General features: G+C 34.9%; 1 protein-coding gene across 3 annotated transcripts in view; it reads left to right on the top strand.

Annotated features, from left to right (window-relative positions):
* TBPL1 (TATA-box binding protein like 1) overlaps positions 1-21,272 on the top strand; it is a 28,773-nt gene extending 7,501 nt beyond the window's left edge. For all 3 annotated transcript variants that reach the window (XM_069077344.1, XM_069077342.1, XM_069077343.1), the window contains exons 2-7: positions 14,715-14,904; positions 15,636-15,718; positions 16,124-16,187; positions 17,749-17,852; positions 17,964-18,058; positions 20,475-21,272. In XM_069077344.1, coding sequence (XP_068933445.1) covers positions 14,770-14,904; positions 15,636-15,718; positions 16,124-16,187; positions 17,749-17,852; positions 17,964-18,058; positions 20,475-20,554 — 561 coding nt within the window. In that variant the 5' untranslated portion in view covers positions 14,715-14,769 and the 3' untranslated portion in view covers positions 20,555-21,272. The remainder of the gene's footprint in view (positions 1-14,714; positions 14,905-15,635; positions 15,719-16,123; positions 16,188-17,748; positions 17,853-17,963; positions 18,059-20,474) is intronic.
* Positions 21,273-22,282: the final 1,010 nt, after the last annotated feature.

The raw sequence follows: 22,282 nt of genomic DNA, 5'->3' as shown, positions 1-22,282 counted from the left end.
AGGTGCTGTACAAGCTTTTATTAAAAGATGTTTCCTTTTAGAAGCTTGTAGCACACTTGTGAGAGAGGGAGGGATAAATAAATATAGCTAACAAAACATGAATAGAAAACATAAAACTTTACCTTCAAAATTTCATCACTGCCTTTGTAGACATTTTAACTCCTCTTAGAGTAAGTCTTTGAGAGTAGGGACAATATCTTAGTTGTCTTTGTGATTCTTTCTAACACTTTGCATTATATCTTGCACTGTGACATTCACTACACCTATGCTGAATGAATGTCTTTTCTGGGTTATTTAAACTGATATTTGTTTAAAATGTGACCTGAATTTCTGGGACACTGTTTAGACAATGCCATAGGGTCGTAGACTTAGAGCTGGAAAGGACTTAAAGTGGTCAAAGGTATTAATAGGGAGATATTTAGATATAGACATAAATATTTCACTGAAGGGGAGGCCATGAAAAGGGACCTTTTTCTAACTTGTGATTTTTATTACATATATAATAAAATGCAAAGGGTATGGTCCTATTCTATAAAAGGGCATAATAGTGCTCAGTCAAGATTAACAGGTTTTTTTCTTTAACATTTTTTTTTCAGAAGAATGAAGAAAAGGCCAAGAGGCTTTATCCTCTGGCTACTATTTTGGAGTTCTGAAAATAATAATACTTTTTCTCAGCTATATAATTGTAAACATTTTAAAATTTTGTTGATTTCAACCTCCTTACCTCCCGGAAAGAAAGAGAGAGGATTTTTGTACGCTGACAGAACAGAAGATGAGCAGGCTCATCTTATGTTTAGTATTTGCCCTTTGGGTGACTTGAAACTTTAATTCCTTGGAAATTGATTCCATGATTCACAACTATACAAGATAATTGGAAAAATGTTCATCTTTAAAAGGGACCCAATTCTGGGTCCACTTCAGTATTTAGCCAGAATTTCTTAGACAGTCAATAAAAATTTAGTTTCCTGCCAGGATATATGTGCTGATGAACTAGCTACCGATTATCTAGCAGTATAATATTTCGAAAAATAGTCATTTTAAAAACACTTTTCTTTCTGTGTGTTATAGTTAGACCAAATCTTGAGTAAATATGCATCTCGTTTAGGAGGCTATTGTACTATTTCTAGGCTTGTTGCATCAATACAGAGCCATCTAACAAAATGAACAATTGGAAGACCCTTACATTTATAAAGAATCCTTTGATTTGGGCTCTGTGCAAACACTTTTGTCAGAATGTCTCCTTGTTTTATGCCTTATTTGATTTTATTGATCAGGTGGTCAGTGAACAAAATTATCTGTTGTTATATCTTTCAAGGAATTTGGTATGATTTTGTTATATACATAGTAGATATCTTATTGGGCAAGAGACTCTAATGGGGTATTTTGCTCTACCCAATCAAATGTTTTTGTGTTTTATGGTCAACAAGCAAGCATAGTGAGATCTTATACTCTATGTACTTTTCAGTCATTGTATGACTTAAGATGTTCCAGTGTAGAACATAATTTTTGACAAGATGAAATTTTAGGCACATACAAAATCTGTCATGTCACTAGTGAAAACATGCTTATGTTTCTTGTGATAAGGCATACTGCAAATTGGTCTGGCAATTTGAAGAATATTACATGGTGAGAGAAATTACCTACAGAGAACATTATAAAACAGGTGGCATATCAGGGACAATTTTGATGTGGGAAACAACTGTGGTTCTAGGTTTGGATTGTTCTTTCCTTGAAAGAACCAGCCATGAGATTTGCTGAGTAAGAGCTTAGCTGTTTCTTCACTTTTTTTTTCAACTAGTGACCACTAGTTATACATAAAAATGAATAAAATTCTCCTCCCCTTAGTAAGATAGTCTCTTAGAACTAGAAGTTGCATTTTCTTGTGTAGGATTTCATGATGAGATCTATGAATTTTCAATTTTTGGTTGATATGTCTCTGTTAGCTTTCTCCTAGAAACAGATCTTCCAAAGTTTTGTTTCATCAGAATTATCTTTGAATTACTTCTGGACAAGAACTAGATGAATGTAGATTTACAATAATTGTGTTTTAGGTGGTGAATAGGTGGGTCACAGAAATGTTTTGTTTTTTTAATATTCATTCTGAAGTACATCTGAAGCCTCATTCCACTTTAAGGTGTTGAGTAGTACTTGTGTTCCCTATTGTCTTACACAGGCATCTGGTTATCACTCATGGCAGATGGTTTGAGGAGAGAGATGTTCATTTCTTAGAAAAGAGAAGCCAACAAAGCCCCTTGTGGCAATTGAAATAATATTTCCCAGTTGAGTTCATTGTCATACATTTGTGAAGAGAAAATGTCTTTGTTTAGCAAAATAAGCCATTTCTTAAGTTCTTACTCTTTACTCTTAAGCTATAGTAAACTTGACAATTTTCAGCTTAAAGAGAAAAGTATTATTGGTCACTGTTAATACTAAGCTATTTACTTAGAAATTTTGATATTGTAAAATAACAGTTGACTTACTATCCCAGATAATTCAGGTATAGATAATGCTGGACCAAGAATGACTGAATGAAATTATAAGATCATTTTACTTAAGCTGGATCATTTAAAATGCTGGGTGATGGCCTACAACAGGAATAGCCAGTAAATTCATAAAGTACAGTTTGTTTATATTATTTTTCTTATAAAGTCTCATGCCTTAACTGTGCACATATAGTCAAAAAATAATGTGAGCTGAGAAATATATACCTATTTAATGAATTTTCTTGTTGCTCTTTTGTATTAGTTATTATTAGCAAGCAAGCTTTTGGTCTGAAACTTAGATTCTCTTTCACTATATATACATACAAATACATATATATGAGTGTGTATATATATACACACCCATATATACACATACAGATATACATGTTTACCTACATACACACATTTAATCTATTGTTTATCTGGTTAGAGATGAAGTTTTACAATTGCTTCTTCAGTTCTGCCATTCCTTGCTATTGTTTTTTCTTCTACTTTTATTATTCTAAGAACCACTAACCTTTGTAGCTCAAAGTACTGAACTTTATCAAGTGATAGCATTTGGATATGGTCTTAGACACTTACTTGCTAGCTGTGTGTCTTGGGTCTCTGTAACCCAGTCTTAAATGTGAGCCTTAGTTTCCTCGTGTATAAAATGGAATTAATAACACTTTAATCCTTGCTTCACCAGACTGATGTGGGAAAAAACGAGAAAACAGTATGTAATTACCATGTATTCAATATGTAAATGTTAGCTATTGTTATGGAAATAAGTAAATAAGCTCAGAGACCATCTTCATTTTTCCTTCTGAAAGTGAATAAAGTCTTAGTGAGCTGAAGATGATCTGTTTCAATAATTAAGTTTACTGCTATGGCTTCAACTAGTCTATTTAGAAAACTGAATATCAAGATGTAATATTCTATAATTGTAGTCAACACAGTTTCCAAATCTGAAAAGTGTTGAGATGCTACACCACCAGAAGAAAAGAGAAATTAAAGTGTAGTTTCACTAAAAAACGGGTTGAACTTTTATAATAAAAAGCATTCTGTAGATACTAAGAAGTATTTACTAGTAGTGTTTTGGGGGAGACTGGACTTTTGCTTTCATTGGTATAAGGAACTTTCTCTACTATATATTGCTTTTTGTAAGAGTTGAGGGCAAGGAAACAAGGGGACAGTAGACTGGGAATGAGGTTAAGTGCCTTGCCCAGTGTCACACAGTCAGTATATGTGAGAGGCAACTTTAACCAAGTCTTTCTGACTGTTCGCTATACAAAATGCCTTAGTGCTTCTAGTAGTAGTACTAAAATAGTAAGTGTAGTGGAATATCATAGCCAGAATATAGTTTAGGAAATCATCTAGCTTTAGCCCTCTAATGTTATAGATGAGGAAACTAAGATCCAAAAAGGTTATGATTTATCCTTCCAAAATCATATAGATAGTTAATGGCAGAACTATTCTTTTAGGTCTCTCAGTTTAGTCCAGAACCATTATTCATCACTCATAAACCCAGTCATGTGTAGGGGTGGGGGTGGGAATGGGTGTATGTGCATGCATAACACACACATACTCTTCCACCTAGAACTCTTGAAATTTTTTTAGACCATGGCCTCTTATCCTTCTCTTCTTCTACTTAATTTTTCTTAAACCTATTCTTTATACTCATTGTGACCTTTACTCACCCCTGCTTAAAAAGCAGTACTTGATTCTGCTTACCCCTCAACTCTTTTTCTGTACCTTCTCTTCAAAGCTTAACTCCTTGAAAAAGCATTTATGCTCACTCAATGTCCCTACTTCCTCACCTCCCACTCACTTGTCAACCCATTATCTGGCTTCCAGACTTCACCACCCAACTTAAAATGTTCTTTCCAAAGTTTCCGATGATTTCTGCAGCATTTGACACTGTCAGTTTTGACAACTCTCTTCACCTGGATGCCCTGTACTCCCTGGGTTTCATATTTCTTTCTCCTGATTCTCCTTGTCTGATCTCACCTTTATAGTCCCATTTTCTGAATCAGCATTTTCCATGACTTCACATTTCTTTGTAAACAACATATATAAGTGTATTTTATATATGTATATATTATATGTGTGTATCTCTCTCCTGATCTCAAATCCTTCAGCAGCTGCGCACTGAACATCTCTACTTGGAAATGCTATGGTCATTTCAATATGTCCAAAATGGAACTCATTATATTTTACCTTAAACACATTTCTCTCCCTAACTTGCCTACTTCTGCAAAAGGCACCACTGTCCTTCCAACCACTCAGCTTTCCAACCTCAGTTATCCTCAAGATTATTCATGTTCTCCCATTTCATCAGAACTAGGCACTGTCTTGTTAATTCTACCACTGTGACATCCCTTATGTCTATCCAGTTTTCTCTACCCACACTAATTCAGACCTTCATTACCTATCTCTTTGACTATTTTGTAGCCTCTGTAAATGGTCCGTCTGCTTCTAGTCTTTCACCTCACCAAATTGATATTCCCCCCAAAACCCTATAAATCTAAACATGTCACTCTCTGGTTCAGGAAGCTTCTCTGGCTTCCAGATGTCTTAAGAATAAATACAAATGCCCCTTTTTGCTATTTTCCCTCCATATAATCTGGCTCCAACCTCCCTTTTTAAAATTTCAGTATACTCTTAGATTCAGAATACTCTCTGGGCTTACTTACTGTACCCTATATACATCTCCTTCCTCTTTAGCTTTGCATAGACTATCTCCCATCCCTCTCATTACTTGGAAATAAGTGCTTACTCGTTCTTTAATTAACTGTAATTCCTAGCACCTTTCAAGGCTTAAATCTCAGATGCCACATTTTATGAGGCTAGTCTTAATGTTTCCATTTATTAATGTTCTTTCTCTATTATACTTATTTTTGTACGTGTGGTATTCTTCCCACTAGATAGTAAGCTTCTTGAAGAGAGAGATTGTTTAATTTTTTATTTCCAGTGTCTAGCATATGACTTAATATTGTCACTTAATAATTGCCTTTTGAACTGAATTGACTATTTCAAGATGATATAGAAGATGACTTGCATATATTCCCCAGCAGTACACATTTGACATCTGGTTTATGCTAGCAGTTTGTGTTAGTGTCTTTCTTTTCAGCTTTGAAACCTTTGCTATGCAGAGAGGCTCTGTGGCCTAAAATTCTTTGGGGAAAGTCATTCCAAAAGAAATGGGGAAATCTCAAAAAAAAAAAATGAAATTATGTGGAGTTGATTAAAGAAAGTAGTGTAGATGTACAGCAAACTTAATGACAAACTTAGATTTTGAAAGTGTAAAAGAGTTGGAGGCAAGGATAGGTATAGAAGATAAAGACAAACATGTAACAGTCCTATAAAAATTGTCAGGAATCCTAAAGCCCAAAGTGAGTTCAGATTAGGAAGAAATGCTAAGGACAGCAAAAAAAGTCTAAACGTTTAAAACAGGTTATCAAAGAAGAAAACAGGACTACTGCTTGGGGTGTAGGGGATGAAAACAGAAACAGAGAAGACAGAGCTGTTCAGATCTTAGTTTGCTTCTGTGTTTTTCTGACAAAGAGATAATTTTGAGGCTAGAAAGGATAGACTAAAAACAGCTAATGGGGAATTGAAACTCGGGATGAATAGGGAGATAGACTCCTACCCAGGGTTAGATTAACTACTTCCCACAGTGCTGAAAGAACTGGCAGCTGTGGTTGTTGAGGCTCTGTCAGTTAGTTATCTTTAAAAGAAGAGGTATTTATTAGAGCCTTAGAGAATAGCAGATATGTTCACATATTTTTAAAAAAGGAGAGAAGAGAGTCTGTAACTTATATAGAACAGTAAGCTTGCCTTCAAGTCATCATAGAACATATTTTCCTCGAGTTTAGGGACTGTCTCATTTTCATATTTGTATACTCAGCACCTAACATAATCCCTGATACGTAGTAGGCACTTCAGAATGCTCATTGATTCGTCTATCCTGTAGCCTGATGAGAAATGAAGAGATGGCTAGCTTGGGCCACCTCCTCAAATGAAAGCTTTGAGATGAACTTCATCCTAAAGCCCTCCAATCATAGGGTCTTGATGATATGTGAATGACCAGGCTATTATGATCTTGAAGGATAATGAAGTTCCCCATTGATAAAGAGGTGATGAAGTCCAGTGATTATTATATCAATACTAGTGAACATTTTGTTATATTTTTTATTGTTAGTGTTATTAATGTGGTAGAACAGATAATGTTGTGACTCACCGATGGACATAGTATGTATTCAAGTAATCAACGTGTCTCAAAGTAACAATTTTCTTCTTCATGTAAAAAAATAGAAGCTAATAGGGGGCGGCTAGGTAGCGCAGTGAATAAAAGCACCAGCCCCCGAGTCAGGAGGACCCGAGTTCGGTTCCAGCCTCAGACACTTAACACCCACACAAAAAAATTAGCCATGTAACCTTGGGCAAGTTATTAAACCCCAATTGCCTTCCAAAAAGAAAAAAAAAAAAATACAAGCTAATAGTTAAAATCCTCATCACTTTTAACTCTGATTATTCTGTCATATAATAGTAATACACTCTTCATTTGTTTACTTACTCTTCACACACACACACACACAAATACTTCCAGTCATCTTCCCTAGAACTTCCAAAAATATGTCATGCTCTCTCTGCCCCCTTTCAAAAACCTTTAGTAGGTCCCAATTCCTGTAAGACATAATACAGACTCTAGCCTGGCCATAATTACACACTTTGGCTCCCCTTACCTTTCCAGCCTTAAAGGATTAAATGATTTTTATTTTACCCTTTCTAGTTTGAAAATATTTCTTCCTCATATGTATTCATCTGTTCCAACACAGATGATTTAATAGTCTTTAATGGCAGTATCCTAAACTTCAATTCTCTCTTAGCCAGAAAGAAAAAGTATTAGGTTGATGAGGTAGAAGTCACTACTGAACAAATGTAGTATGCTGTATGTTTTGAATGCTGCTGAAAAGTTGATACTGACAAAAATAGTTGATGTTTTTTGTTGTAAACAAGAATACAACCCAGAAGGCAGCTGCTTTTAGTCTTTGATTAAGATTTTTTGCCCAAGGTATTTGGGCAAACCATGTTATGATACCCTACAAGTTATGTAGCAGTAATCTGTGCTTCTCTTTAATTACAAAGAGACCTGTCACAAGGGATTGGGCCAATTTGAGGGGTTATCAGTGATGGGTTGTCAAAACACTCTCTCAGTTAGAATGGCAGCATCTTCTTCCTCACCACTATGAAATAGTAGTTATTGAATATGTGTGTGCAAAGATACCATATCAGCGATTGAAACAAGTCCATTCAGTTTCAAAGCATTTACAGTCTAAACTGTAAATGGAAGCCAAAACCAAACCAAATAAATATCAGAATGTATATAAAAAACAAAGTAGGAGTAAGATTTGAATTCATATGCAACTATGCATAATTTAAACTGCTTAATATTTACACTCTTCATATATCTTTGGTTCTTGTTTTAATGGCATATGAATTTCAAACCATATAGACAGCAAATATTACTTCACATTCAGTTGAGATTTCACTTCATATGTCAAATATTGGAACGGAAAATTTAGTATGACATACATATCTAGCTTTAGTAGCCTAGAATCAGAAGTGGGGAACTTATGACCCTGAGGCCACATGTGCCCCTTTAGGTCTTCAAGTGTGGCTCTTTGACTGAATCCAAACTTTTGTTCTGTGAAGTTTGGATTTTGTCAAAGGGTCACATTTGAGGACCTAGACAGCCACATGTGGCCTCGAGGCTGCAGGTTTCCCACCTTTGGTCTAGATAGTGAGGAAAAAGTGGTAGGCAAGGAAAGAGTGGCATGTATAGGGAGTTAGGTTTGGAGAACAAGATGAAGGGAGTGGCAAGAAGCTTCAGAAAGGGGGAGGAGAGGGTAAGAGGAAAAAATCCAGAGTAGTCTAGGGATGAGCTGGTGACATTTGATGGGAAGAGGGGAGAAAGAAATGGATCTTAGACTAGGGGATTGATACTATACTTAATCTGGAGTAAGAAGACAAGAGTTTGAAAACTGTTTCAGCTACTTAGTGCCCTTCAGACTTTGGGGAAGTCATTTCATTTTCTAGGGTCCAGTTTCTAGATCTGTAAAATGAGGGGATTTGACTAAGAGGATTTTTGAGATTCCTTCCAGCTTTAAATAATATTTATGTATATTATATATTTAAATATTCTTTATATGATGTGATTATAATGTAAATATATATGATTTATATATCTATATATGTAGATAGATAGATAATGTGGTATAGTGGATAGAGCTCTGGGTCTAAAGTCAGGAGAACCTGAATTCAAATGTAGCCTCAGATACTTAGTAATTACTGTGTGACCCTGGACAAATCTCTTAACTGCTGTGTGCCTCAGTTTTCTCAACTGTAAAATGGAGTTAATAACATCCACCTTTAAGAGATATTGTGAGGATCAAATGACATGATGTTTGTAAAGCTCTTAGCATAGTGCTTGGCACATATTAGGTACTTAATAAATGCTTGCTTCCTTTCTTCTTCCACCGCTTATGGTTAGTGGGAAAGAATTGTGACAGTGGATTTAAGGGATGACTTAGTGGCTTGGGGTAAATCTAAGGAAGACAAAGAGCACTACTTCTGTTTATAGTCTGTTCAAATTTGAACTAGTTCTCACTGTCCTTATAAAGTATTATAGTGGTATTTATTAAACCATTCAAGATCAGATTCAGAACCCAGCCTATCTCTCTCCCATTAGAGAAAAACAAAAATTAAAACTCTGAAATCGTTTAAGTAGTTATAGCATGAATAACAGACACAACTGACCCTAGTGCATATTTATTGCAAATGAACACTTAATCACTATGCTATCTGGCATTTGTATAGTGCTTTTACATATATTAGATTATTTTATTTTCATAGCAACTTTAGGAAGTAAGGCAGGTAATCTTTTCCTTTTTTTTTTTTTTTACAAATGAGGAAATAGACATCAACAGGATTGAAATGACTTATTCAGATTTTTTCAGCTAGTTAGTAGCATACCAGAACTAGAACCTAGTTTTCTTGCTGCTTCTCTTCTCTGCTCTGACATATTGAATAGAAAGTGAATTTTGCCATAGTAGATTAGTAGAATTTTTTTAATTAGTGGATTTCAATATGGTATGTTCAACACTTTAGTAGGTGCTAAGAAATATTGATTGACTAATTGATTTAAGTGCCTGCTGTGTGCCAGGCACTGAGAGATAAAATTTTTAAAAAAGGAAAATCATCCCAGCCCTTAAGGAGGCGGAGGCTATACTCTAATCAGGAAAGACCATACAAAGAAGGAAGCTGAAAAGCCTGGGATTTTGAGCCCTCTATAAAAGGAGAGTATGGAAGAGAGTTTTTCATTCTGCCCTGTCAGAGAGGTAGAAGTAATTGAGGGTACTCCTGAGGTGTGAGTAAGCAATTTTAATTAATTATGAAAATGGAGCATTACGTTTGAAGATCAAGAGACACAAAGATATTTGTCTTAACCAAAGACCTTATAATGATAATCCACCAAATTTAGCATGGCATTCATATCTAGCTTTTGAATCTATGAAATAGTTATTATTTTTCCTTGAAAGAAACTAATTTGAAATATTTTGAGATTACCTGATGATTCACACCTTGTGAAAATCTTTTTTAATGATAATAGTTTGATTTTCATATTGCTTCTAAAAGAAAAAAACTTGTCTTGCCAGTTTTTTCTTAGGATAGTAGTGCCAGCTGTTGAATAACTATTACAGTTATATTGTTTGCTATAGTTTATTGATAAGTTACTCACTCGGATAGCTTCCCAGCCAGGATATTTATAATAAGCTAATGTGCTTCTCTGTTAACCTTCAGAATTTCAGTTTCTGAGGTATAGGATAACCTCAATTTTCCCTTGTTTCTTTTGTAGTTAAATCTACAGGGTGAGTGGTGGGAAGGCAATATGGTATAGTTGGGGGTTCAGGGAGGCGCAGGAGGAGGGGCTGAAATTTGGAATCAAAGACCAAGGTTCAAATTCTGACTTTTATCAGTTACTTCTTTCATGTCTGTAAGCCATTTAATCTCCCTGAGCCTCAGTTTTTCCATCTATAAAATGTGTAGGTTAACTGAATAAACTCTTAAGGTTAGTTCAAGTCCTAAATTTATAATAAAATGAATCATTTGATCTATGACTTGATTCTATGTGCTCAGCAAAAATGATGATTATATTCTTTTCTGGTTTTCCTCACTGCTATTGTGTATCTCCACTGTTTTTTCTTTCCTTTCAAGATCATTAATTGTTTGTCCCTACTTTCTCCCTTAAACATCTCAGTAGTTAGTATTTCAGAGTATTTCATACAAGCAGCTAGTTTGGTTGTATTAGTCAATTTTGTACTGCTTAAGAAGTTGCTAATGGTAGCTTGCTGTAAAACTTGACCAATTTGTTTTAAATCTAATAGCTAGACCCTAAATTTAGGAATCAGATGAATTTTTAATTTTTCAAGAAAAGAAAAAACTTAATTTGTCTCCCCATTGCCTATAAAATAAAATACAAAGTCCTTACCCTAAGCACTTAAGGCCCTCTACAATCTGACTCCACCTTCTCCACTGTCTAATTTTACTCTTCTCCCTTGTGCATGCCTTCTTTCAGTCGGCTCAGACCCAAAGTCCTTCCTTATCTAGTCCTTCATTTTGTTGCCTCCATGTATTCATGATAGCTGTCCCTCATGTCAGAAATTTGTTCTTCCTCCCTCTTATGACTACTGAAATCCTTTGCTTTCATCGAAGTCTTCAAAGTGTCACTGCTCAGTTTTCCATGAAACCTTCTCTAATTCTTCCTTAGCCCAACTGAAAGAGATCTCTTCACACTTTTGTAGTATTTTGTCTTGATCTCCTTTACCCTTATTTTATCACTGAATGAACCAAGTAATTCTCAGTTATATTTATAAATGCCTTATTTGTCCTCAAAGAGTTTAAACTTCCTAAGGGCAAAAACTTTTGCTTTCCTTCTTCACTGTCTAGCACAGTGCTTTGCATGTAGGGTTTCTGTGTGTGTGTGTTATATTTTGATTTTTAATTGGTGCAAATCCACATTAGCATCCTTAGCATATGGGAAAAAGAAAAAAGAAATCCTGAAACAAATTCCCCCATTTGACTATGTCCAAAAAACATGTCTTTATCTGCATCTCAGTCTGTCTTCTCTGTCAGAAGTTCAGTAAGATGTTTCATCATTTCTCTGGAATTTTGGTTGGTTGATCAGAGTTCTCAAGTCTTTCAGAGCTGATTGTCTTTATAGTTGTAGTTGTATAAATTGTTCTCCTGATTCTACTCCCTTCATTCTGTACTAGTTTATACAAATCTTAACAGATTTTCTGAAACCATTCCTTTCACCATTTTGTATGGCATTATGGCCATTACATTCACATACCATAGTTTGTTCAGCCGTTCCCCAAATGATAGGCACCCCATTAGTTTCCAAGTATTTTCTATTACAAAAAGAGCTGGAAGTAGAGAGGTAGTATAGCGAATAGAGTGCTGGGCCTGGAGTCAGGAAAACCTGAGTTCATAAGTAATCTTAGATACTTAGTAGGCATATGGCTCTGGGCAAATCACTTAACATTCCATTGGCCTCAGTTTCCTCACCTATAAAGTGGGATTAATAATAGCACCTACTTCCAAAAGATTTTGTGAGGATCAAATGAGATTAATATTGTAAAGTACTTTGAAAACCTTAAAGGGCTATGTAAATGCTATCATTTGGTTGTGGTTGTTGGGTTGTTTGTTTGGGGTTTTATTTCTCCCTGGGTATTGGTCCAGTTCCTTCTTCTTTCATCTCTTTGGAGATATAGACTACTATAGTAGTGCTATCACTGGTTCAAAGGATCTGTACAGTTTAGCAGTGTTTCAGTGTTCCAAATTGATTTCCAAAATAATTGCACCAGTTTACTGCTCTTTCAACAATGCATATACTTTTTTTCTTTATAGCCCCTTCAGTATTTGCCATTTTTTTCCTTTTGATCAACTTTGCCAATCTCTTGGATGTATAGTAGAACCTCAGAGTTGCTTTGATTTTCATTTCTCTAATTATTAGTGGCTTAAAGCATTTTTCCAGATGGGTATTGATAGTTTGGATTTCTTCCTTTGAAAATTGCCTGTTCATATCCTTTGGCCAATACGACCTGCCACCAACAGGCAGATAAATACAAGAACTCTACTGGGAATGGCAGCACCTCTGAGACCCTCAATCCTTCCAATCCACATAGCCATCATTATGGGGAATAACTCCTGTGGAGGAGGAGCCAGCCATCCCCACCAACTGTCACTCAAAGGGTGGGAAAGCTAAAACATCTAGACACCCTGAGGGAGAGACAGGAGGTAGCAGATGACAGGCAACTCAAACCACTGCCTCTCTTCAAAGACTTGATGAAAAACAGCTCATGAACCCAATAGTCTGGGAGTGACTGTGGCCCTAAGACCACTAGATCTGCTTCTAGCCCCATCCTAGCAGCCTTAGTTGAAGGAAGGGATCATTGTGGAGAAGATTCATCCTTATCACCATTGGCAACAATGTCTGACCAGCTGCTATCAATAGATAGATAAGCACAAGGGCTGCACTGGGAGTGGTAGCATCCTGAGACTTCTGTTCCTGTTTCTAGCCCAGCCTTTGAAGCAGTTATCTGGGAAAGCAACTCTTACAGAGAAGGGGCCAGTTATTCTACCAGCTTTCAGCCAACTGCCTGCCTGCCGCTGCCTCAGCAGAGAGGCCAGCCTACTGAAACAGCAAGGGACCCTTAGGGAGACTGAGGCAGCATTTGCCTTATAATTAAAACCACTACCACCCCATTGACCATCATCTCCCCTTGGACTCCAGTGGACATATCCCAGGACCCTAACACAAGAGCCTTTGGAAGAGCAATGTTTTCAACTCAAAACCGTCATCTTGAGAAGTAACCCTTGTGGTGGTGATGCAGTTGTTCCTTTAGGAGTTATAGCCATATTTATTAAAAACCAGAAAAGAAAGTTCTTGTAACTGCTAAATAGTTTGACATCAGAAATACTATTTTTTCACTGGAAGTGAACCCCAAGGATCATGGAGACCTTTCCATCTGACATGCAGCTGAAACTTTCCATATTTTGTTGCCCCCATTAGAATGTGAGCTCCTTGAAAGGTTGACTTAGGAACTGTTTTACTTTTCTTTTTGGATCCCTAGCACTTAGAGTACTTTGGACATTGGGCTGTTATTCTTACAAATCTGAATCAGTTCCTAATATATCTTGGAAATGAAACCTTTATTAGAGAAACTAGCTACATAGATTCTCTCCCCTCCCCCCCCCTTAGTTATCTGTTTTCCCTCTAATTTTAGCTACATTGGCTTTGTTCAGAAACTTTAATTTTATAATCAAATTTAGCTATTTTGTCTTCTGTGATCTTCTCTGTTCTTTATTTGGTCATGAATTATTCCTCTTTCCATAGATAGATAATTAAGGTTTTTTTTCCTTGCTCTTATTAATTTGTTTATGATGTCACCCTTTATATTTAAGTCATGATACCCATTTGGAGCTTAATCTTGGTTTAACATTGTGAGATGTTGCTCTTTACCTAGTTTCCACCACTGCTTTCTAGTTTTCCCACTAGTTTTTATATAGCGAGTTCTTATCCCAGTAACTGGAGTCTTGGGGTTTATCAAATATTAGATTATTGTGCTCATTTGCCATTACATATTGTGAACCTAATTTATTCAACCTCTGTTACTTAACTAGTAACAAATAATTTTGTTGAGTACTACTTTGTAGTATAATATCTCTGTCAGGAGGTGAATAGCATGTTTCATCTTCGGTCTTTCACAACCCAGTCTTTTGTAAAAAAGGAAAAAAATACATATATAGCAATGTTGCTGATATTTATTTACTTTTTTCAATAAATAAACGTTTATTTCTTTGGAGGAAGTAAGTTTAATATTAGAACATGTCAAATTTATCTATTAGTTCTGACCCCCTTTTGTATATCCTAATAAAAAATAAAGTAAAAAACTAAAACACAGTTACCAAACCACAAAGCAGTCTTCAAAAGAACTACATACATTATTTTTTCTTATTAAATTGTAGTTTAAAGTAAATTTAACATAATTGGTAAAAAAAAAAAAAGGATTGTCTTCCTTACATTTCATTTTCCAAGATTCTTTCCAGTGAAGAAAACAACTGTTGCCTTCTGATAATTGAGCTACATGAGACTATATGTAATTACTTTGTTCTCTTTTTCAGGATGTGAGAGCTTCATGGTGCATTGGTGGGGAAGCTGAGTTTGTAAACTACCCCAATGGATGCAGATAGTGATGTTGCATTGGACATTTTAATTACAAACGTAGTCTGTGTTTTTAGAACCAGATGCCATTTGAACTTAAGGAAGATTGCTTTAGAGGGAGCAAATGTAATTTACAAGCGTGATGTTGGAGTAAGTGAAATTTAAAATGTGGAATACCTAATTTAAATTAAGAAAGCTTTGAATGTTGAGCTGAGACACAAACTTCTATTTACAGCCTTGTCAAGGAATTCATTGGCTACATGAATACTTTCTTCCGTCAAATTTAACAGAATTTTTGTTTCTAAGAGAGTAATTCATAATTCTTTTAAAAGTGTATTTTGAATAAGCAGTTCTAATTAACAGTGTGTTATGTTTTTAAACCTATAATTTGGAAGATTTAACTTCTATTAAGCTATAGAAAGTTTGTTTAGATAACATAGTTCATATTTAAATCTCTACTTTTTAAAATGTGACTTCATCAAAAAAATTAAAGTAAAAGAGGAAAAATTGGTAATCTTTATTTAAGTTTTGGAATAAACCTGTAAAAAATTCTTTTGTGGTCACATTACGACTGTACAAATTAATTGGGATGAATCTATGGTACAAGAATTATAACACTGTAACTAAATATAGATAATTATTATAAAATTTTAACTCAGGGTCATCTTCCTTTTGACTTGATATGGTAGTGTGTGTTTATTGCCTGGTTTCATATTGACACTGAGGTAGTTAAGACAGACGTAGACATTGTTTAAAACTACAGTGTTACTCTAGAGAGAGTATAAAAACAACAGTTTTTTTTTTTCCAGTTTTCTTCTAACTTGAGAAATTACCTTTAAATATTAACATTTACTATGTTTAAATTTTTTTTTTTTTGGTAGAAAGTGTTAATGAAGCTTAGAAAACCTAGAATTACAGCTACAATTTGGTCCTCAGGAAAAATTATTTGCACAGGAGCCACAAGGTAAGTGATGCTTAGATTTTTTTTTTTCCAATGAAAAGGATAACTTTTTCCTAGATTTTTTTTGGTTCACACTTGTGATTTCATTAGTATAGGAAGCTGCATGGTGAGGAACCTCCCACTTACAATGCATATTGGCATGTGCTTTGCAACTTAGTTGCCTGGGGCATTGAATAGTTACTTGATTTACTCAAGGTCATATAGCCAGTATGTGTCTAGGCAGTATTTTAATGCATTCTTTCAGACCCCAAGCCTGGAACTCTGTCCACTAAACCATGCTGCCTTTCTTTCTATATATTAGAATATAAAATATATTATAAAAATTGTCAAGTCAATAGAAACTTCTTTGTTTTACAATTTAGTTGCTATATAGCTCATTTTTTCAATTTCTCTCTTCTTAAACCATAGTGAAGAAGAAGCTAAATTTGGTGCCAGGCGATTAGCCCGAAGTCTACAGAAACTTGGTTTTCAGGTAAAGTACATAAAAACATATAAACTGAAAGTATTTGGGATGTGCATATAGAACTCAAGATCAGTTAGCCAACAGGCATTGTTCCAGGTACTGAGTGCGAGGAATGCAAAGAAAAAATGAAACAGCGCTGTCCCTTAAGTAGCATATTTAAAAGTAAATACAAAATAGATGCAAAATCATTTGCAGGGAAAGTAGGACAGCACTAGCAGGTAGAGTAAGGGGTAGGGCAGTGTGGAGGGCTAAAGAAGGTTTCACTGGTGGTAGAGATCATCTTATTCTTCGTTCATGTATCCCCAGCACCTAACAAGGGGCAAGGCACATAATAGGCATTTATATAAATACTTGTTGCTTGATAGAATATCAAGAAGTCCAGCTTCACTAGACCATAGAATGTAATTGAAGTAAATGATCATCAGAAAAATTCCTAATTTGAATGTGATTTTCTGTGCTTGGTAATTATAAGTGCTAGACTTCAGATATGGTAGTATTTTGAATTGTTCCTCAGTATGGTAGATAAATAATCAATAATTGATGGGGTTTTTTTGCTTCTTACCATGCTGTCCTCTAGTATTTAAAAAAATTTATTCAGTATTTCATAAATCTGGCCTAGAAGAAAAGATGGTTTCACTATGGTTGAATAGTAGGTATCCTTTGTTTATGCCTTTTTTAGCTCCATTTTTACTTTGATGAGTGAGAACCATCAGCTAATGCTTTCTCTAGAGTAGAGAAGATTTATTTATTACATGCCTCTTTTTCTTTAGCTTCTTTTACCAAATAGCAATAGAACCAGGATGTTGGCCTTTCAGAAGAAAGGTGAACCAGCCCTTGGCTTTCTTTCCTTGTCTCCTTGTGTTATAAGAAATATCTCCCTGGGTTAAAATACTGAGATTTTATGGGTTTCTTTTTATTCTTAAATAAAATAAGTATTGATTTTTTTCCCTCAGTGGGAAAAATAAGCCCTAGTCTTAGTAGCATTCACTTAATAGCAATAAATTATCTCACAGCTGCTGTAGCAGGTAGAATTAGGATACATTAAGTGTCTTATCATCAGAGCTTTTGAAACTTAACATTGGTCACAGTGATGAGTGTATTATGTAAAAGAAATTTGTATATACCTTATGTAGGTTCATTTAGCATACCAAAAGCATTCCAGCTATTTAGCTTAGAGGATCACTTACCTTGTTTGGTCCAGGTGGTCAGGATAACTTGCAAGAATGTTCCAGCTGTGATTTCATTTATATATCCTATTCATAGTTTTTATCCCATTCTCATGAGTTTTGTGACTGTGATATATGGATTTTCTTCAAAGAGGATAAGTGACTTAATCCAGCTGGTCATCGGGAGAGCAGGACTTGAGTCCAGATCCTCCATTTCCAGACCCAGCACTTTTCCACAGAACACACTGCTGTACTAAGTCCCCACTTTTAACTTGTTCATGTGCTCAACAAGCCAAGTGAAAAGCCACTGATATTCCAGAGATTCTTGAAAAAATGCCCTAGGATAACCAGATGTTCTTCTTTTTCATAATAATTTATTTGGTTCTGCTTTTCTCTTTCTAAAGGTAATATTTACAGATTTTAAAGTCGTTAATGTTTTGGCAGTGTGTAACATGCCCTTCGAAATCCGATTGCCAGAATTCACAAAGAACAATAGGCCTCATGCCAGGTAGGTCTCAGAAGAATGAAACCAGCATTTTACATTTGAAATCACTCAGAAAGCTTTAATTATATTAAATTATATATTAATAATATTAATTAGAGTATCTCTTTTTGACAGTTATGAACCTGAACTTCATCCTGCAGTATGTTATCGCATAAAAGCTCTACGAGCTACATTACAGATTTTTTCCACAGGAAGTATCACAGTAACAGGTACTTTATAGTTTCTCATTAAATTATGTGACAAGTGACTAAATATGATAAGAGATTTGTATTTTAACATAAAGTAACCAAAATATGTCAAACTTTTAGTTAATACCCAGAGTGGTGATTTTATATTTAATTTTTTGAATTGTTAGAATGAGTTGGGTACTCACAGCATACAAAGGAACCTCAGATTTTGTGAAGTCAATGGTAGAAGTGTTACTTGAGGAAACAATTCAGATGTAATTGGTAAACTTCCTGTAATAATTTGTTATATCAGTTCTTATAAACTTTAAGCAATTGCAGGCAAACAACCTATGATTTTAAAAATGATTTTTGGTATCATGTTTGTCAGGTTTATGGAGGGAAGTCCATACCTGGAAGCCAGGCTCAATAATAAGCAAAATGTTAATAGACAAAGCTTGTCTTAAGTATTCCCTCCATCAGTTTTTCCTCTTTTATGTCACTGACCTATAAGTACATATCCTGTATCATATTCCTACTTATTGTTCCTACTTATTATTCCTACTATTACTTAGACAGATGACTGGTACTAGCTGATTAATCAAGGTATCAAGGTTTAAGGTATGATCTCCATAGAACTTGCTGAATCTATAGCCTAGTCCCACCTCAGGGCGATGAATTTGGCTTCTGGTCATACCTGCTTCCAGGGCTTGAACTTGACACCATTTTCCCCAGTGTCACCAAGTACACTGACGTCTAGATAGGCTTCCAATCTGTCTCTTCTTTAACTTTACACTTTCATCTTCAAGTAGAAAATAGACTTCAAATTCTGCTTTATTTTTAGATCAAGTTTAGTTTTTCCTCTTTTGTTAGAAAAGATGTGAGTTTGACTTGTAGCTGCACTACTTTTAGCCCTTAATACCCTGGGCAAGTCACTTAATCTCTCTCCACCTCATTTTCCTGATATATAAAAAGGGAATACAATATTTGAATTGCCCTACAACATTGGGTTATCATGAAGAAAATGAATTTATAGGTGCAAAGTACTATATGTGAACTATTAGTCTTTTGAATAAATTTCACATAATATTCAGCTATTATAGGTTACATATGTATAAAATGTATGTGTGCTGAAACGACCAGCTGAAAACTGCCAGAAACATTTACCTATGTACAGAGAAAAACCAGTCAGAGATTTTAAAAGCTGCTTCTAAAAATCCACCTTTATTGAGTTAATTGGTAGTTGGTGAAAAAATTAAATTAATTTTTAAAAGCTTCCAGTTCAAAAACAAGTGAATTTTTAAAATTAGATTTTGCTGAATTCAAAGTATTTTCCAAATTAACTTCATGGTAGAATTCTGGTAATCATAGAAAGACAATGAATTAATGCAGAATGTGAAATAGAACCAAGAAAACAACATGTGTAATTGACCACAACAGTGCAAAGAGAAATAACTACACAATGATTTGTTGTTATTATGACCAACATGGACCCTAAAGAAGAGATTAGAAAATGGGCTTCCCTCCCTTTTTTGCAGAAGTGAGGATACTTACTGGTATAGAGTATATGTACACTTTCACACTTTCCACACTCAGTGGACGTGTTATTTATATCCCAATGGGTAGGGTTCAGCTACCAACTTATAAACAGGCCAGTTTATCAGATGGCTATTAAAATAGCATTTGTGCCCAGAGGAACTATAAATTGTCAGGTTTATATGTGTATGCATGTATCTGCTGTCACAATGTGGTTATTAGTTGTGCAAGAAACTTCTGAGGCACTTACATAGAAAGGATGCTCACCAAGGATAGTCCAGCATGCAGCTTAGTTCCAAATGGATATACCTCTGGTCAGTAGGATAGCAAGTGGTGACCAGTCTTGGGACATCTGTCAAGTCTGAAGGACCCTACTGGCCCATGTGGTTAAACCTTTTAATTCCCTTGAGTGACTAGACTAGAAAGCTCTATCAATACAGTCAGAGGCTACCAGAAAGCTATCAAATGATGCATGGCTTGAGGCCTGAGCCCTAGGCCCTAAACCAGTCAAGTTCTGGGGACAGTTTTGTTGCCTTTTAGGAAAATGAACCTAACAGTTGTTGAGGGGAAAACCCTGGTATATCCTGCACCTGTCACACTCGTTATAAAATAGTGATTTACTTTTTACATGTCAGATTACACTGACCAAAAATGTAGTGGAATTCTTTTTTGTAGTTCTCAAGATTTATTAGCCTGCATGAACCTTTCTCATCAATAGTAAGATGAATAGGGCTCTTAAACTGAGGATCATTGAAATTCTTGAAATGTTTTAGCTTAACTCTATTATCCATCATCTACCCAAGTGTATCATTGTAGAGTTACTGACCATGAAAAAAATATTCATCTTAATTTACATTTTGAAATACTGTAATTAATTTACATTTAGTAAGTTGACTTTTCATGGGATTTTCCTTTTTTGTTTTAGGGCCAAATGTAAAGGCTGTTGCTACTGCTGTGGAACAGATATACCCATATGTGTTTGAAAGCAGAAAAGAAATTTTATAATTCACCACTCAATTGGTTAGGTTCCCTAACTGAGCACCTTTTAAAACTGCTGCACATTGGACTCAAGGCAAAAGGAAAACTGGACCAACAGTAACTGAGGAAATAGACTCTTTTATTTGTTCATGGCCACAGTGTAAGCTCCAGTCCCTTTGGATTTTATTTTGAACAGTGCTGTAATGTAAAAAGTTTACAAGACGTGAAATTGCTGCTTTTACAAAAGGACGTTCTATTTATTTTCGCAGTAATTCTCGTGTCATAAGCAGAGCTGTCACTAAAAGTAGTGTGCACTACTTTTCAGACATATTTTGGTTGGGTTTGGTTTTTTTTTTTTTTGGTTGTTTTTCAGTTTGAGCTAATGTGTTTTATTTGTGAATAGTCTTTTACATTTTTGTATGCTGAACATGGGCACCAAAGAAGCTGTAAAGGTTATCTTTTTTCAATTGATGAATGTGTGCACAAATAAAAGTTTGGAAAAGATCTCTCTTCATACCTATTCTATTATTTTTTTCTTCCCCATTTTCTATTTTAACTGAAATTGTATTACTCAGAATTCATTTTTTTAAACTATGCAAACTTAGTCTTTTGCTGAAGTGTTTTTTGGCTTCCATTTGAAGTGTATTTTGTATATATGCCACATGTGTACAGTATGTTCTTAATGCTGTGTTACCAAATGTCAGTTTTTCTTGCAAATTAGAAATAAAAAAATGTATATAAACTATAGGGAATAAGAGTAGAACTTTATAGATTAAACATAATGTCTTACATTGCTAACTTAATATGATAAGAGTGTTAAATATCTTTTGAGAGTTAAAAGAATATTAGTTTAATAAAGAAACTCTTCTTATCCACAGATGGGTTATGAAAAAGCAGCTCTATTGGGTTGCATCTCATTGTTATTCTGAAAAGGCCTTCAGTTATAGCTGAAGTAAAGTGATGGAGATTCTCAGTTTAGGCCTTCACTACAGGGTCCTGCCCATCTTGGCAATTTGATAAAGTTGTATGCTCACGACAAGAAGTGCCCCAGGCTGTACCATGCCTTTACCATTATATACTTAGAAGGAAGCTCACTGTGGGCTTGAAAGCCATTTTGTGAGACATATCCTTTCTTTCTGATTTTTGTCCATATTTAATGGAGCTAAAAAATAAGGGATTAGTTCAGTAGTGAAAATGATACTAAATCACTTTGTGATCCAGGGTCCTCTTTGGCTAATTCCTGAGCATTGGAATGGTAATTATGCTGCAGGAATGCCCTACGTAGCCAACAGTGTTTTTATCCTGAAAAATAAAACTAGGTTTCTACAAATCATTGGAAACGGTAGGAAACAAAATACTACATCAAAATCTGAATGTATTAAAATTTTATGAAACATTAGAATAAATTATTAAAAAGATGTGAGCTCTATTAAGTAATTTTTCCTGTATATTAGAGAATGCTAAATTAGGATGAATTGTACAATTTTGTACAAATGTTATATGTTCTTTGTGCCCTCTTTTTTCCTCTTCTTTATCATTCTCCATCCTGATTGCCCTACGAGAAGTGAAAAGGCTGACTTAAAAATAAAATTCTTTCTTGTGGAGGTTTCTCTTGGGTAATAAGCCTGACTTTGAAAATGATTCTGAATTTGTAGGTTGTTTTAATGTTCTCATTAATAGTTTTTCTTTTATATTTAATTCATTTTAAAGTTCAATAGGTCATCTAATGTAAACAATCAAAATGGATGAACAGAA

This window comes from Petaurus breviceps, unplaced genomic scaffold, assembly GCF_028583685.1.
Source record: "Petaurus breviceps papuanus isolate PSGF00001 unplaced genomic scaffold, PetGlider_PUasm1.0 90977, whole genome shotgun sequence".
NCBI lineage: Eukaryota > Metazoa > Chordata > Mammalia > Diprotodontia > Petauridae > Petaurus > Petaurus breviceps.
Note: the sequence above shows the minus strand (reverse complement) of the source record. Positions and strands in the feature narration are given on the sequence as shown.